This window comes from Pipistrellus hanaki (assembly GCF_964339955.1).
Source record: "Pipistrellus hanaki genome assembly, chromosome: 3".
Lineage (NCBI taxonomy): Eukaryota > Metazoa > Chordata > Mammalia > Chiroptera > Vespertilionidae > Pipistrellus > Pipistrellus hanaki.
The window spans coordinates 101590746-101607359 of NC_140505.1; the positions used below are offsets into that span (position 1 = coordinate 101590746).

General features: G+C 40.2%; 1 protein-coding gene across 1 annotated transcript; it reads left to right on the forward strand.

The window, feature by feature from the left end:
* Window positions 1-765: 765 nt before the first annotated feature.
* Window positions 766-16606, forward strand: MTIF3 (mitochondrial translational initiation factor 3; the record flags this gene model as incomplete). Its single annotated transcript, XM_084878700.1, has 4 exons — window positions 766-923; window positions 11643-12106; window positions 15190-15347; window positions 16388-16606. The coding sequence occupies exons 2-4, from the start codon at window positions 11644-11646 to the stop codon at window positions 16604-16606; spliced, it is 840 nt and encodes a 279-aa protein (XP_084734826.1). The 5' UTR covers window positions 766-923; window position 11643.
* Between the last annotated feature and the right edge of the window lie 8 nt (window positions 16607-16614).

Sequence of the window (16614 nt, forward strand, 5' to 3'; positions counted from 1 at the left end):
CGAGCCTGTTTGTTCGCCTGCCAAATGGCAGCAGTGCTCCCTGACTCAAAATAATTAGAAAGAGGTTTATGAAATACTTTATTAAATACAAAATGTTAGGGTTGCTGAAGGAGGAACACACAAGGCCAAAGGGGGTAAAGAATTATGAATTTATTAGGTCACCTGGAAACCCAAATGAGCTGAGCCCCAAAATGGTGCCAGCACCCAAGGGCAGAGTCAGAGACTTTAAAGGACTCTGGGCGAGCTTTTTCTAGATGGAGAATTCTCTGGGCGGGTTCTGAGGGGGAAGATGGGCTGAGCCACAGAATGGCGCCAGCACCCGAAGATGGGAAGTCAGTGGTTTTTAAAGGGCTTTTTCTGGGCGGAAAATTCTCTGTGCAGATCTGGATTCCAGGAAGCTCCGGTGAGGAGGGGAGAGATAATGGTTTAAGCAAGTGATGTCCACAGAGAAGTGGCCTAAAGGCAGGTCCCAGCGGAGGGGCTATTGGTTTTTATCAGGCCGAACACTAAAGACGTTTATGAAAGTTCTCTGAGGCTGGCGCAACATAATGCAACTAGAGAAGGAAGGCTCTGATCGCCACACAAACTCAGCACTCTAGTTTCCTCCTAACCTCTGGACACACCGGAGACAGGTGGGTAGCAATTACCCCTCAAACCTCGCGCTCGGCATTATTTTTGTCGGAGGAATTCATCAGGGGAGCCAGAAAAGCGCTCCTCCCCAGGTCACCTTTCCTTTAAAAGCTCCGCCCCGAAGCCCCGCCCACTACGGAAAGCGAAGGTGCCTCTCCGCGGAGCGCGCATCCTTTTTCCGGACCTTCGCCGCCGGCCGGGAAAGCCTGGGGCCAGGCGCTGAGCGGCCTAGACAACCTGAGGCGGAAGGACGTGGTATTGGGGCGACCCTGTGGCGGCGGCGCTGTCCCCAGGTCAGTGTACCTCGGCTGCCGGCGGGCGCGGAGAGGCCTTGCCAGCTCCGCCCCGAGGTCGGGGTTGGGTCAAATTGCGTCCACAGTACTTTTGGGCCCCGGCTGCTGCCCGTGCATCTCTTACAGTCAGCCCGGCCTTATCGACGCATGTACGTGCAACGTCTGCGCGCGCGCGTCGTGCGTCCCTACGCCTCTGGGGTGGGCGTGGTCGCCTCTGACCCAGTCCGCGCCTCAGGGAAGCGCTACCCGCCGGTGTCTCCGCGCTCTGCGCCTGGGCGGGAAAACAAGCTGCTGCCTTGGGTCGAAGTGATTGTGGCATTTTTTTTTTTAACTCCCAGCCCCAGGGCATAAGGCTTGTGAAAGAAGTAAATAAGTTTTCTTACTGAAAAGTCGCGGTTGCAAGTGCATGTTAGGAAAGGCCTCAAAAGTGACGGAAAATCAACTACTGTTTTTTGTGCCAGCACAATACAGCGGAGGGTGAATCGTAGAACTTACCTTCTAGTGAAGGAAACAGTCATGCGATAATAAAAAATTATAATTGTGATAGATGCTGTATGGGGAAGAATCTATACTGGAAGCGTTTCATGTTGGGCGTGAATGTTGAGCTCACCAAACAGATGCGGTGGGGGAGGCTGAGCAGGGAGGTTTGGGGAGGGCTGGGACGCAATGAGAAGAAGGCTGGGAAAGGTGGCATTAAGCAGTGATCTGGTGCTTCCTAACACAAGGGATGGGAAGGACATTTAAAGCAATCATGTCAAACTCGCGGCCCACGGGGCACATGAGGCTCACAATGAATATTTTTGCGACCCAGCCAATATAAGGGTATGTAAGAAATGTTTTAATAAAAATTTAGTAACTTAATTTTCACAATATCATGTTACACATTATTAATAATGAACTACAATGTTTGCTAATGACTGATTTCTATAATCGTGTTGCTTTCATTGCCTTACGTGCCTGCGCACCATTTCTCTCCATTAATACTAACAGCGAATATTTTAGCAGCCAATTGACACGTCATTAGTCTTGGACTGACTTGTTTGGTATGCGCAACAGGAAATATTTCGCTTTCAGAGAACAAGAAAAATAGGTTCATTTGCGTTACGCTTATTAATTTATACAGTGATTCAGTGTCTGGTAAGTTATTGTTCAAGAAAAAATCTTAGAAGAAACTATGATGGGGAAAGAAATCAGAATAATCGTAGCATCTGGATGGGGATGGAGATTGACTTGGAAGAAGCATAAAGGAAGTTACTGGGGTCATGGTAATAGTCTACATGTTGATAAAAGTTTTGGTTCCAAAGTGTTTTTACTTGTCGAAAACTATTCAATCAAATGACATGCTTAAGATTTGTACACTTCATTTTATGTAACTTTTGTCTCTGGAGAAAACAAAAAGAATCATAAATACTGAACTCTAGTTAATGATATGCATGCTGAAGAATTTGAGGGTAGGTGTACCAATGTCTGCAGCTTACTTTTGAAATGTATCAAAACAAATAAAATGGAGCCGGTCTGGTTCAGTGGATAAAGCGTCATCTGTGGAATGAAGGATCCCAGATTCGATCCAGTCAAGGGCACATGCCTGGGTTATGGGCTCGATCCCCAGTAGGGGGCATGCAAGAGGCAGCTGATCAATGATTCTCTGTCATCATGGATGTTTCTATCTCTTTCCCTCTCCCTTTCTCTCTGAAATCAATAAAACAATATTTTTAAAAATAAAATGGAAAAAGGAACAAATAGGTAGATTGATCAAGGAAAGCAACATGTAGAATCTAGATGAATGGGTATTGGCATGCTCACTGTACAGTCTTTCACCTTTTCTGTATGTTTAAATATTTTTACAATAGAAGTTGGGGAAAGTAGGCCTCCAAAGAATATTGTTCATTTTAAACAACTGAAAACTAATGTGAAAATATAAAGAACACAGCTTTAAACTCACTTAAAATAAATAGTGTTGGAAATAGCCACACATTTACTTTAAAAAACAAAAATTCCACTTTATGCCTTAATATTGAAATCATCTCAATTCTTATAGAGTATGTGGATCACACTTTAAAATTACTCTGTGTACTGTGCAATTTGAATAATGCAATTGACCTTTTTTTTTTTTTAACCTTGTCCTAGGAAAGTTAGTGATGATGCCAGAGACTAATAAGAGGTATGAAGTCTGAAAGGAGCAGGAATTACTGAGAGGGAGTACAGCACAGAGGGCTTAGGTGCCATTTGTCATCTTGTCCTCCAATGGTTGGAAGATGTGGAATTTTCCAGTGATCTGATGTCAAGTAAAAGAACAGTAGAAGGAAATTATATATGTCTTTTTACAATGTGGAGTCAGCTACTGAATTTAAAACTACCAGTAGATGCAGAGTGATGTAGCACAGTATGATTTCAGTAAGGTCTGAATAATCATAAAATCATAGATATCTCCTACAATAAAATGTATACACTTTAAGTAACTGATTTTAAGATAATTAGCGTTTGGGGAGAACAAAGATGGTAGAATAGATAAATGCCGGTACTTGCCACCTTCCACAACCACATCAAAATTACAACCAAAATACAGAACAACCATCATTCAGAACTGGCTGAATGGAAGTCCTACAACAAATTCAAGTTGTAGGGGTGACTGAATGTTCCCATTATGTGGGTGCCTGAAGGAGAGGAGAGAGAGCAAGATATTGAAAACTTATTTGAGGAAATAATGACAGAAAACTTCCCCTATCTGGTTAAAGAAATAGATTTACAAGTCCAGAAAGCACAAAGAGTACCAAGCAGGAGGAACCCAAAGATATCCACACCAAAACACATTAAAATGCCATGGGTGAAAGATAAAGAGAATCTTAAAAGCAGCAAGGAGAGCACCTACAAGAGAGTATACAACTGTCAGCTGATTTCACAACAAATTTTGCAGGGCAGAAGGAGGTGGCAAGAAATATTCAAAGAGATGAATATCAAGGACCTACAACTAAGATTATTCATCCCAGCAAAGCTATCATTTAGAATTGAAGGTCAGATAAAGAACTTCACCAACAAAAAAAGCTAAAGGAGTTCCTCGCCACCAAACTGGAATTACATGCAATGTTGAAAGGTATTCTTTAAGAAGATGAAGAAGAAGAAGGAAAAAAAAAAAAAAAGATTAAAAAAATATGAACAATAAAATGGCAATAAAAACATATCAATAATTGAATCTAAAAATCAAAATAAATTAACAAGAAATCTAATGAACAAGATAAACTGATGAATGAAATAGAATAGATAAGGAAACATGGAACAGAGATGAATCTCAGAGGGGAGGGGAGAGGAAAGTATGAGAAGAGATTAACCAGAGATCTTTTATGCATACTAGAGGCCCAGTGCACAGATTTGTGCACAGGGCCGGGGTGCAGTGTTCCTCAGCCTGGCCTGTGCACTCTCGTAATCTGGGACCCCTTGGGGGATGTCTGACTGCTAGTCTAGGCCCGATCCCCTAGCCTGGCCTACGGGGATCAGGCCTAAACCGGCAGTCGGACATCCCTCAGGGGATGTAACAGTGCACCAAGCAGCAGGCAGCCAGGGAGGAGCCCCAGCGGGGCTGGGCACCGCACCTTACACTCATCCTGGCTACTGCACCTGGGCCGCTGTTTGGTGGCGCTGTCGTGGAGTTGGAGAGGTTCCTGCTGCTGCAGCTGTGCTTGCCAGCTGTGAGCCTGGCTTCTGGCTGAGCGGCTCTCCCTGTGGGAGTGCACTTACCACCAGGATCGTCTGCCTCCTGGTGGCCCATGAGAGTCATAGCAAATGGTTCAGTCGTAATGGTCGCTTAGGCTTTTATATATAGATAGATATGTATTACCTGTGGGCATAGACAATAGGGTGATAAAGGTCTGGAGTGAGGCAGGAATCAGGTGGAAGGTGGTAATGGGGAGAAAAATGGGGGACAGCTGTAATACTCTCAACAATAAAGATTATTAAAAAATAGTTAAAACAGTAAAAACAAAACGATAACTAGCTGTTAAAATATTTTGGGATGTCTCAAAGGTTATTTCTGGAAGAGTCATTGAACTCACCAATATTATTAAAAATGTAAGAATTTTTATTTTGACTTAGACAACTGGTTCATTCAGCTTATTTATTGGACAGAGGTATCAAAGACATTTCATTAGAAATCCTGGTGTCTAATTTTTATCAACCTTAGTAGGTTAAGGGTAATCCCAGACATTCTTCCTTAAAGTACTTGAACCCACTTACATTACAATATTTATTACTTACTTTTTTTTCTTTCTTTACTCACTTTCTTATGTCATATTTTTTAGGGGGAAGCCTAACCCAGTAGTTCTTAACACTAGAAGAGGGAGGAAACATCTTGGGTTGTGAAAAAGCATCCCCAGGTGACGCTGGTAGATTTCCTGTTTCTGCTCCAAACTAGACATGTTAACTTTTTTTTAAAATATATTTTATTGATTTTTTACAGAGGAAAGGAGAGGGGTAGAGAGTTAGAAACATCGATGAGAGAGAAACATCGATCAGCTGCCTCTTGCACACCTCCCACTGGGGATGTGCCCGCAACCCAGGTACATGTCCTTGACCAGAATCGAACCTGGGACCTTTCAGTCTGCAGGCTGACGCTCTATCCACTGACCCAAACCGGTTTCTGCTAGACATGTTAACTTTTAACTGTTGGCATGACTAGTGAATTTTTCTACTCCATAGGCTGTTGATTCTTTTTTTAAAGAAACTTTTTATGAAAAACATACAGAAAGTGGAAAGACAAATAGCTAAATATCCATATACCCATAAACTAGATTCAGCAACTGTTGCTATAATTACTATATTTCCTGCTGAACCATTTTAAAGTAAATGGCAGAAGTCATGAGACCACTCTAAATACTCCAGCATCCGTTTCCTAAGAATGCCATTTTCACACCTAACTATTAACAATACTTTCCTGAGAGTATAATCCCTCATAAATCTAGGCTATCTGCAGATTTTTCCTTTATTCCAATGTCTTTTTAGTTGCTTTAGTTCAAACACACTGCACTTTACCATTATGTCTCCTTAGTCCTTTCATTCAAGAATAGCCTCCCCCTACCCCTTTCTTTCCCGAAGACACTAACTTTTTTTAAGACACCACACCAGCTGTCATGCCTCACACCTGGATTTGTCTGATTGCTTCCTGTGGTCTAATTTGTTGTGCTCTGAGTGTGGCCCTGGGATTCCTTGGAAACTGAAAACAGTCTGGAGGTTGGGCTGGGTTCAGTTAACCTTTGGCAGGACTGATTCACAGAGGGCGCCCACAGGAGCCAGGTCACACCTGGAGCTGTGTGCTCGGATATCAGGTTGTTCCACTGTCAGGATGCCGAGTGTGACCTTTGGTTATCAGGGTGACAACCAGAGTGTGTTTTTCCCATTTCAATTTAGAAGTCATCTTAGGGACATCCTTTGGCACCACTTGTGTACCTTATTTCCTCACCAGCTTGTTACCTGATGATTTTTGTATCCATCCTTCTCTGAATCAGAGATTTGATTGGCAATGACAAAATGGTGGTTTTCAGATTATTTTTACTTCTCCATTTATTAGCTGACATTCTCTTCTGAAGAAGAGCTTTTCTTCATTAGCTAGAGATATTTCTAGTTTTTTCATAAAAAAGGTAGAATACATGCTTAGTTCTTTACCAATTTTCAAAGTAAGAAGTCAGGGTAATAGTCACATAGTTATGGCAAATGATATTTTTGTAAAGTAGGGTTTTGCATATTTGTTGAAATGAATTTTAGTCATTAGTGTTTAAAATACAACACATGTGGCCAGTGGGAGGCTCTTCATGTTACCAAACTATAAATGAAATGTATACAAGCAGAATTATACTATCAGGGAAATCTGAAAACTGGATGTCTAATGATATCAAGGGATGTTCATCAGTTGGGATAATGTTAATGTGGTGATTTTAAAAAGTACAAAAGACCTTACCTCTTAGTATGTACTGATGAGATAAGATTTATTTTGAAATAGTTCATGGATGGGTAAGGGCAGGAATAGTTGAGGGTAGAGATGAAACAAGCTTGGCCACATACTACTAATGATGGGTGCTTACGTCTTATTATTCTTTCTGTAAATGTTTCAAACTTTTCCTAATAAGAGCTTTTGTAAACTGTTTTGGCTCAGTGGATAGAGCATCGGCCTGCGGACTGAAAGGTCCCAGGTTCGATTCCAGTCAAGGGCATGTACCTTGGTTGCGGGCACATCCCCAGTTAGGGGTGTGCAGGAAGCAGCTGATTGATGTTTCTAAATCTCTATTCCTCTCCCTTTACCTCTCTGTAAAAAAATTTTCCTAATAAGAGCTTTTGTAATTATTTGAGTTTCTGTGGATATTTGCAGTTCAAATTTATAACACATTCTTCTTTACTTTGTATTTATATTTTTTCTATTAAAAGCTTATTTTAAAGGAGTGTGTACATCTTCAACTTTGCTGATCTAAAGTAAAAAATTAACTAGTATTGAAACTTAATTGCTGTATAAGTCAAAAAATTTTAAAACTTTTTTGAAGTACTTACAAATTTAAGTAATGGTAAAGGATTTTAAAAAGAAGTACTTACAAATTTAAGTAATGGTAATGGACTTTAAAAAAACACTGTTATAGTACTCTACACTTTACCTTTTTCTCTTCCTGGAAAGTGTTTTTAAATCTTAAAATATTCTACATCATTTTTCTGAAATAGTCTTTATTTTATAAATAAGTATAACTTATTTACTAGTATAAAAATACTTTCTCATAAAAAATGCTGAGAAATAATTATTTAGGAAGAGTAGGAGGAAATCACTATATTTTCAACCTCAAATTACAGGATTTTTATAAATTTTATCTTTTTCTATGCCTAGTTTATTTCCTTCCTTGTTCTTAAAAATCATACATTTTGAAATAATATTTTCCATTTAATGTGTTGATGATTCATTTCACAATGCACATTAGCTTTTATCATAACTCATAGTGAAATTTGGGACATGCTGTTGCTACTTTTCTGATAATAAATGGAAGAATATCTTCTCTGGTCTCATCAGATTTTCTGCTTTTTGGTTTGAGACCTTCTTCCACCAACAAATATCTGACTTTTTTTATCAAACACTAGAGGCCCAATGCACAAAATTCATGCATGGGTAGGGTACCTAGACCTGCAGGTATCAGGCTGACACCAGCTCTCCAACATCCCTGAGGAGTCTCAGATTGCAAGAGGGCGTAGGCCAGTCCGAGGGACCCCAAAATGTACAATACAAATCCATGCACCAGGCCTCTAATAAATATACACTGAGTGGCCAGATTATTATGATCATCTGACGTTTGTAGGCAAATTAGCCATACACTGCATCGTATGGGATATGGAAGGCCTGCCTGTTCAAACACCTTTGCTGTCTGCAGTTACCAAGATAAAACGTCTCCAATTCGCATAGGAGCACAAGGATTGGACAGTCGAGCATTGGAAAAAAGTCATGTGGTCCGATGAATCACGTTTCCAGTTGCATCATGCAGATGGCAGAGTGAGAATTTCGAGGAAATAGCATGAAAGCATGCACCCCACATGCATGAGTACAACCCTCCAAGCTGGTGGGGGCAGTGTTATGGTTTGGGGCATGTTTTCCTGATATGATTTGGGCCCTTTAATTTGTGTGGAACAACGTCTGAGTATCACAACATACCTAAGTATCATTGCTGATCAAGTTCATCCTATCATGTTGATGGCGTATCCCAATGGAGATGGTTTCTTCCAACAAGACAATGCGCCATGCCACGGTGCTTGTATTGTGCAGGAGTGGTTTCAACAACATGAGGGAGACTTTACCTTGCTTAGGTGGCCCCCACAATCACCAGATCTCAATCCAATTGAGCATTTGTGGGACGAAGTTAAAAGAACCTTCAGGCATCTGGTTCCACAACTGTTAAATCTCACAGAACTGGACAGTGGTGTTCATCAGGCATGGTGTCAGATTCCACACATCACCTTTCAACATCTTGTGGAGTCAATGCTGGGAAGAATTGCTGTAGTATTGAAGGCAAAAGGTGGCCCAACGAAGTACTATGGGGTGGTCATAATAATCTGGCCACTCAGTGTATATATAATATATCAGGCAATGGATTTCTTTCCCAATGGGTTTGAAAGTGATGGGATGTGCAATTTTATAAGGAGTCGACAGGGAAGGCCTCATTGAACAGAGATCTGAACAGAGATCTGAACAGAGATCTGAAGTAAATGAGCCATGCAGCTGTCTGAAGGGAGTGTCTGGGCGCCAGGAGAGGGGCAGGTCTTGTGTTACAAGGAACAGCAAGGAGGCCAGCAAGGTTGGAACAGAGTGAGCTGGAGGAAGTGGGGTCAGCACTGTGGGCAGAGGAGGTGGAGGCCACGTTACGGGGGGCATCATAAACTCCAACCTAGGCTTGGCTTTTTCCCTGAGATGGGAGCAAATGGAGGGCTGTAAGCACAGGAGGCATTGTAATATATATGTATGTGAAATAATAATAATTATATCTATATCTATCTACCTACCTATCTATATATTATTTCAGAGGGAGAGAGGGAAAGAGAAACATTAGTGATGAGAATCATTGATCAGCTGCCTCCTGCACACCCCCCATTGAGGATCAAACCCACAACCTGAGCATATGCCCTGACCAGGAATCAAACCGTAGCCTTTGGTTCATAGGTCAACGTTCAGCCACTAAGCCATGCAGTTGGACCACAAGAGGCATTTTTAAAGGATCACTCTATGTGCCTTGTGGGTGCTAAATTATTGTGGGGGGGGAGGGGGTGGGGAGGACAGAGCAGGGAGACCAGTCAGGAGGCTATTACTGTAATCCAGGGAGAGATTATGGTGGCATTTGGGGCAGGGTGATAGTAGTGTAGAAAGAGAAGTGGTTGGACCCTGGATGTATTTTAGCAGTTGAACAATAGGATTTGCTGATGAATTACTGAGAGAAAAATAAGAGCCAAGGATAACTTGGCCGTTTTGGTCTGAGCAACCGGAAGGATGTGTTGTCACCACATGAGATCGGGAAGACTGAGGGAAGAGCAAGTGTAGGGTGGAAGGTGATTTCAGTCTTGGACATGCTCAATGAGGGTTACTGTTGGATATCAAGTGGAGAAGTTGGGGAGGGGCAGTTAACTCCACATATTTGGAATTCAGTTAAGAAGTGGGAGCCAGAACAATGAATTTCAATGTTACCAAGCTAGATAAGGAGGGAGGTAAATATATGCACATTATATGCACTTTCTATTCAATTTGCTGAGTTTTGCCCAGTTGGCATGGCTCCGTGGTTGAATGTTGACTTACGAACCAGGATGTCACAGTTCAATTCCTGGTCAGGGCACATGCTCAGGTTGCAGACTCAGTCCCAGTAGGGGTAAGCAGGAGGCAGCTGATTAATGATTCTCTCATCATTGACATTTTCTTTCTCTCTGACACCAATTAAAAAATTTGCTGAACCTTTTTTCCCATATCACTTGTCTAAAGGGGTATGAGAAGTATTGGTGGGTAAGAACAATGGGTTGGCAGGTGGGATCAAAGCTAGGGACCAGAGAGAATTTCCAGTCTTAACAGCTCAGGTGAGTATTGTGCAGGGTATCCTGGGAACATTGTCGTGAAGCACTATGTAAGACACCTCATCCTTTCCTTTTTCATCTTTGACAAGGCATACCTTTCCTAGTTCTTAATTCTCTGGTGTTTCTCAGCACACCTTAGATGAAAAGATCAATGGGTCCTCTCATCCCTCCTTCAGCCTGCACTTCTAATCTTTATCTAACATTAGGTAAAAAGTAGAAAAAGAGAGAGATTTACTGTGGCAGAAGAGCAACTAAAAAATCAAAATGCCATTTATAAGTGCAGCACTTATAACCATGAAACCACTATCACCATATGTGCCTGATGCTTAGTTAACTTTCAGAAGTAATGTCTTACTTGTCTTGAGAGTGGCTTTGATACTTAGATCAGCACTTTGATTAATATCAGGGTATTTCCTTTCTGATAGTCTCAACCAGTTCTTCCAGTGGGTCAGCTTTCCTCATAGAGTCCACTTTGCCATAATAGTGCTCTTATATTTTGTGTACCATCAAATATATTGACAAATTGTTAAATGTATTAAAAGCTTATGAATTGGCCTGGCTGTTGTGACTGTGTTGAACATCGACCTATATGAACCAAGAGGTGACGGTTCGATTCCTGGTCAGGGCTCATGCCCAGGTTATAGGTTCCATCTCCAGTACTGGGCGTGTGGGAGGCAGCTGATTAATGATTCTCTCTCAGCATTGATGTTTCTATCTCACCCTCTCCCTTTCTGAAATCAATAAAAATACATATTTTTTAAAATAAAGAAAAATGGTTATGACTTGGTGTTTATGAATCACCAAATATTTTATATGCTGCACCCTCCCAGATAAACCCTTCAGATTTTGCATTTGAGTTTGGCACTACAAGATCCATGGGAAATAGAATCAAATGAAATACTGTTTGGTGAAGAAAAGTGCACTGTGCAGCATGATTTATTCTAACAATAACATACTGGGGACAGTACTACCATGAGTGTGAACATGCTCACCTGATGGTCCATGTTATTTGTGTAAATTTTCTATACGCAGATCCAGAACATTCACAGATAACATAGTTTCCACAGCCTCACACACACACCCTCCTTGTACCACAATATCAAACCACAAGAACAAATTATTTAATTTTAATCAACTGTTCTCCCTACTTTTTAGGATGGCTGCTGTTTTTCTAAGGTCAATAATATTACAAACCATAAAGACTGAAAATAACTGTCTTAGAAGATGTTTGGGTAAATACATCGTGCAAAAGATGACACTAGCACAGTTGCCCCTCACTGCTTCTGTCCCAAGACTGTCCTATCTAATTCATGCAAAAGCTTTTAGTACTGTTGAAGACTCCCAGCATGAAAGAAAAAAGAGGAAAAATAATGAAACTGATTTTAGTAACATTGGAAGAAAAATTAGTGAGCGAATCATTCATGTATTTGATGAGAAGGGCAATGATTTGGGGAACATGCACCGAGCAGATGTGATTCGACTTATGGATGAGCGAGACCTGCGACTTGTGAAAAGGAAGCCCAGCACAGACCCTCCCGAGTACCAGCTCATGACAGGCACACAGATTCACGAAGAGCGGCTGAGACTGAGAGAGAGGGAAAAGGCTAGACCTAAAACTGGTAGGTAGTTTGCTCTTTGCCCCTTGAATTCCTATAAATCAGCAGTTTAAATTGGGCATTTGTAGAATGCCTGTGACAATGGGTTGAAAAACGAAAATTCACTTTCACCACTGTTTCCAATGCTTTTTCATCCCTCGTTTCTGTTCCTTTTTAATTTTCCTTGTATCCTGTGTCCATCACCTTTTTCAAACTCATGTAACATGATGAAAAACAAGGTAAACACCAAAATAATGGGAAATATTTTCCCTTTTCCCTTAGCTTTGTTTCCTAATGCCCAGGCAGGCAGAGTAACTGATGGGTGTAATATAATGAAACTCAGAAGAGACGGATTCAAGTTTCTATTTCTGTCCTGAGCCACTCATTTACCTTCCTTTAAAAAAAAAATTATATATATATATATATATATATATATACAATATATATCTCAAAGTGGGAGTTTTTGGCTAATTCCACAGAGGCACTTTTTAAACTTGGAAGTGATTTATAGAGCATCTATGCCTGAGTATTTTGTTAAGATACTGGTAGTAACACTCCTTTACATATTTTGCCAGTTACCTTACAAGGCATTTGTCATTTAAACCTTATAAAAGCCGTTAATTGGATAAGTGAAAATGTTGGTTTTTCATGGTTTTTAATTATTACTGATCATTACGAAAGATAGTTCAGTGGAAAAGGCACTAGAGTGGGGGTCAGAGGACTAGTTCCAGTGAGGTTGTGTGTCTTGAGAATGTCACATGTAATCTGTAGCTCAGTTTGTAACACCACACTTAGCACGTTTCAGACCAGTAGTTTTATTGCTAGCTGTACCCAGTGGCCAGATAAGTTTCTATTGAATGAATACAAAAATCATTTTACATAAATGTTAAAGGCACACTTTAAAATTAAATATCCATTGCATTTTGAAGTTGTTTATTAGATGTTCTTACAAACTAAAATCTTTTTCAAGAATTCTCATGATTGGCCACAAACCTTAGAACAGAAAACATGATAATTCTCATAATCCATCCGCAATGTTTAACAAGGATGCTGACTGGCAAACCAAAACTTCTCAGAAGAAGCTAACTAGGGGATGTCATCAAATTATATCTATGGGGGAAAAAATTTGACAGGCTGGAGAAGACACTTCTCTGTGTTCAGAGATTGTCAAAGGCATGACTTTGTCCTGATAGGAAACTACGACCACCTGATTGTAGCTTTAAGGAAGCAAGATAGTGTTAATAAAAGAACTCTTTTTTTAGAATTACTCTTATTTTGGAAATTAGAAGCAGAAAAATAACTCTTATCACACAAAATAAGCAAACATTAACATTGTAATACTTCAGCCGGGACCGGTTTGGCTCAGTGGATAGAGCGTCGGCCTGTGGACTGAAAGGTCCCGGGTTCGATTCTGGTCAAGGGCATGTACCTTGGTTGCGGGCACATCCCCAGTGGGGGGTGTGCAAGAGGCAGCTGGTCGATGATTCTCTCTCATCGATGTTTCTAACTCTCTATCCCTCTCTCTTCCTCTCTGTGAAAAATCAATAAAATATATTTTTTTAAAAAACAAAACATTGTAATACTTCAGATTTCTTAAAGCAAAAATTACAGAAAAGTTGAAGTCCTGTGCTTCCTTCTCCTGTTCCACCCTTTTTCCCCAAAGGCTCCCTCACTCTCATGGACTGGGTGGAGATCCATGCCATGTTGTTAAGCTCATTACAGACAGATACAGTCACAAACAGGATATAGAATCATTTTGTATGCATAAAATTATAAAGGGCACACTGTAGTTTTCAAGATGTTTATATATTAGCTGTAGCTAACTATAATTACCAAGTGACATTTCATTATAAGCATGTACTATAGCTTTGTTAATCCATTTTCTTGGCCACTGGGCTTGTTTCTAGTTTTCATTATTACAAACAATGAGTATATGCATGTATCAGTATCTCCTTGTGCATGCTCGATTCCTATGGGGCAAATCAGCATGCAGTATATGGACATTTCTCTCCATTCTCACCCACACTCGGTACTGGTGGGCTCTACTTTTTGTCATGCTAATGGGTGAGAAACCATATCGTTTTAATTTGTAGTTCCTTTTACCATTTGAGTTTCCTCTTCTACAAATTGCCTATTCATATTCCCTTTTTCTTACTTTGATGGTTTATTTTTCTTCCTGATTTGTAGGATTCTCTGTTCTGTATGAAGCAAAAGCTTTATCCTAGATTTTTCGCTTTTGTTTTTCCTTTGTCCCGGTCATAAATATATCCATTCTTTTCTTCTATTTGTATTAAAGTGTTTTTTTCTCCCACATTTAGTACATATGGGGAGATCTTTGTATGGGTTAAAACCTAACTTCCAAATTGAAAACTCCCAATTGTCACAATGCCTTTAATGAGTAGTCTGTTCCTTCCCTAAAATAAAAATAAAATTACATATATATATACACACACACACACACACACACACACACACAGCCTTATATGTAAATTGTCCCCTCCGGAGTTTGATCACTCACTAAGATATGCACTCACTACCAGGGGGTGGGGCGGAACGAAGGAAGGCCCTGGCCGGCAGCTGGAAGGCCCCAAGGGGCCCTGATGGCTGGCCAGGCCGAGGGACCTACCTGTGCATGAATTTGTGCACTGGGCCGCTAGATTTCTAATAATTGGGATATGCAAAGTAGAGTGAATGAATAAATGCAGGGTGCAGTCTGGATGACTCCACTGTACCTAGGAGGGCATCACCAAAGAATAAGATAAGAATAGTACTTCCCAGACAGATCCACACCCAAAAGAAAAACAATAAGTTTACTATAAAGCTAAACTTTGAAGGACCATTCTTTTTGTGTCTTTTCATCAAATGATGTCAACAATGAGTGGGTACATTTTATATTTAAATGTCCTTGACAGGAGAAACAAAATGGTACCTGTTTGTCTGTCTCCTATTTTTAAAAAAGTGTTTAATGGTCTGTGAAACTGAACAGGTGAGAGGACTGTTAGGGCCCCTATGGTAAACTAAGATTTTCTGAAGTATATGTGGTGAGGTTAGTTTAATAAACAAAGTAGTCCATAGTCCCAGCACCAAGTCTCACTGTTTCAAACTAGGACCTACTCTGACAAAGGAACTAATTTTTTCTTCAAATATCGGACAACATGATTTGGACACAAAGACTAAACAGATTCAGCAGTGGATTGTGAAAAAGTATAAAGTTCAAGTTACTATAAAGAAAGCAAAGAATGCAGAAGAGCCAGAAAATAAAACAGTAAGTAAAAACAGTAGTAACTGTTTTTTTGTTTGCTTATCTAAATGTAAAAGCAAAGTAAGTCATTCCATTAGTGATAATAGCTTTCCAATTTGTTTTTCAAAATGTAAGCATACTGTATATATGTTACATTTTCCATTGTAGGATAAATATTTTGCCATGTGAAAACATTCTACATCATAATTTAAAGGCTGTACTACCCTATTTTACAAATTGTAGAATATCTAACATTTAATAAGAAAACTAGAAACTTGATAGATTCATTTTTAAAGTCTGTTTCCTCTTTATAAATGCCTATAAGAAGCATCATATTTAAAGGCAAATTGTCTTCAAGAAAGTGTGTATTTGTTTTCAATCCCAGGGTAAGTTTATGGCATATCTATTTTGCTTTATTTTTTAGTTAATCCTCACCCAAGGATATTTTTCCATTGATTTTTTTAGAAGGAGTGGAAGAGAAACATCAATGTGAGAGAAACACATTGATTGGTTGCCTCCTGCACGAGCCTGGAATCAAACCCAGGACCCTTTGGTCCACAGGCCGACGCTCTAGCCGCTAAGCTAAATTGGCCAGGGCTCTTTTCACTTTTAGAGTTAGTTAACTTATCAGCTAAAAAGCAACATCAGCCCAGCGGTGGTCAACCCTAGTTCCACATCACTGAAGGCCCTAACTGACCCAGAATCTCTAGAACCAGTGTATTTTTCTAATACCCCAAGTGACAGTGAGTGCTGGACACTGCACTGGGCTAACAATACGGGGATAGTTGGTACTCTGCCAGTACCCAAACCTAATGCTTTATACTTGTTTTTGCAAGAAGAGAGAGCTTGGGGCCAAACACCCAGAGCAGTGACAAAGTGGGATTTTTTTTTAGTGACTTCGTTTAGTTACCTGGAGTTTGTATAACTTCCTGGTTACTGTAAAGGTTTCAATCAGCTTAACTGGAATGATTTAGCTAATCCACTTAAATAGCAATTCAAGAATTGGGTATTAGAGAATCAAAACACTGGTTTTAAGCTAATCTTTGGCTGTTTTTCCTTCTTAGGAGGAGCTGTTTAATCAAATCCTCCAGACAATGCCTGGAATAGCTACCTTCTCATCCAGGCCACAGCCTGTTCAGGGAGGAAAAGCTGTAAAATGTGTTCTTCGTCATTTGAGCGAAAAGGAAGAAATTGCATACAGACAAACTCAAGAGACCCAGGAAGGAAACCCTTTAAACAAAAAAAATGAAAACGACAAAAAATCAGATATTCTGCATCAGTGATTAAAGAA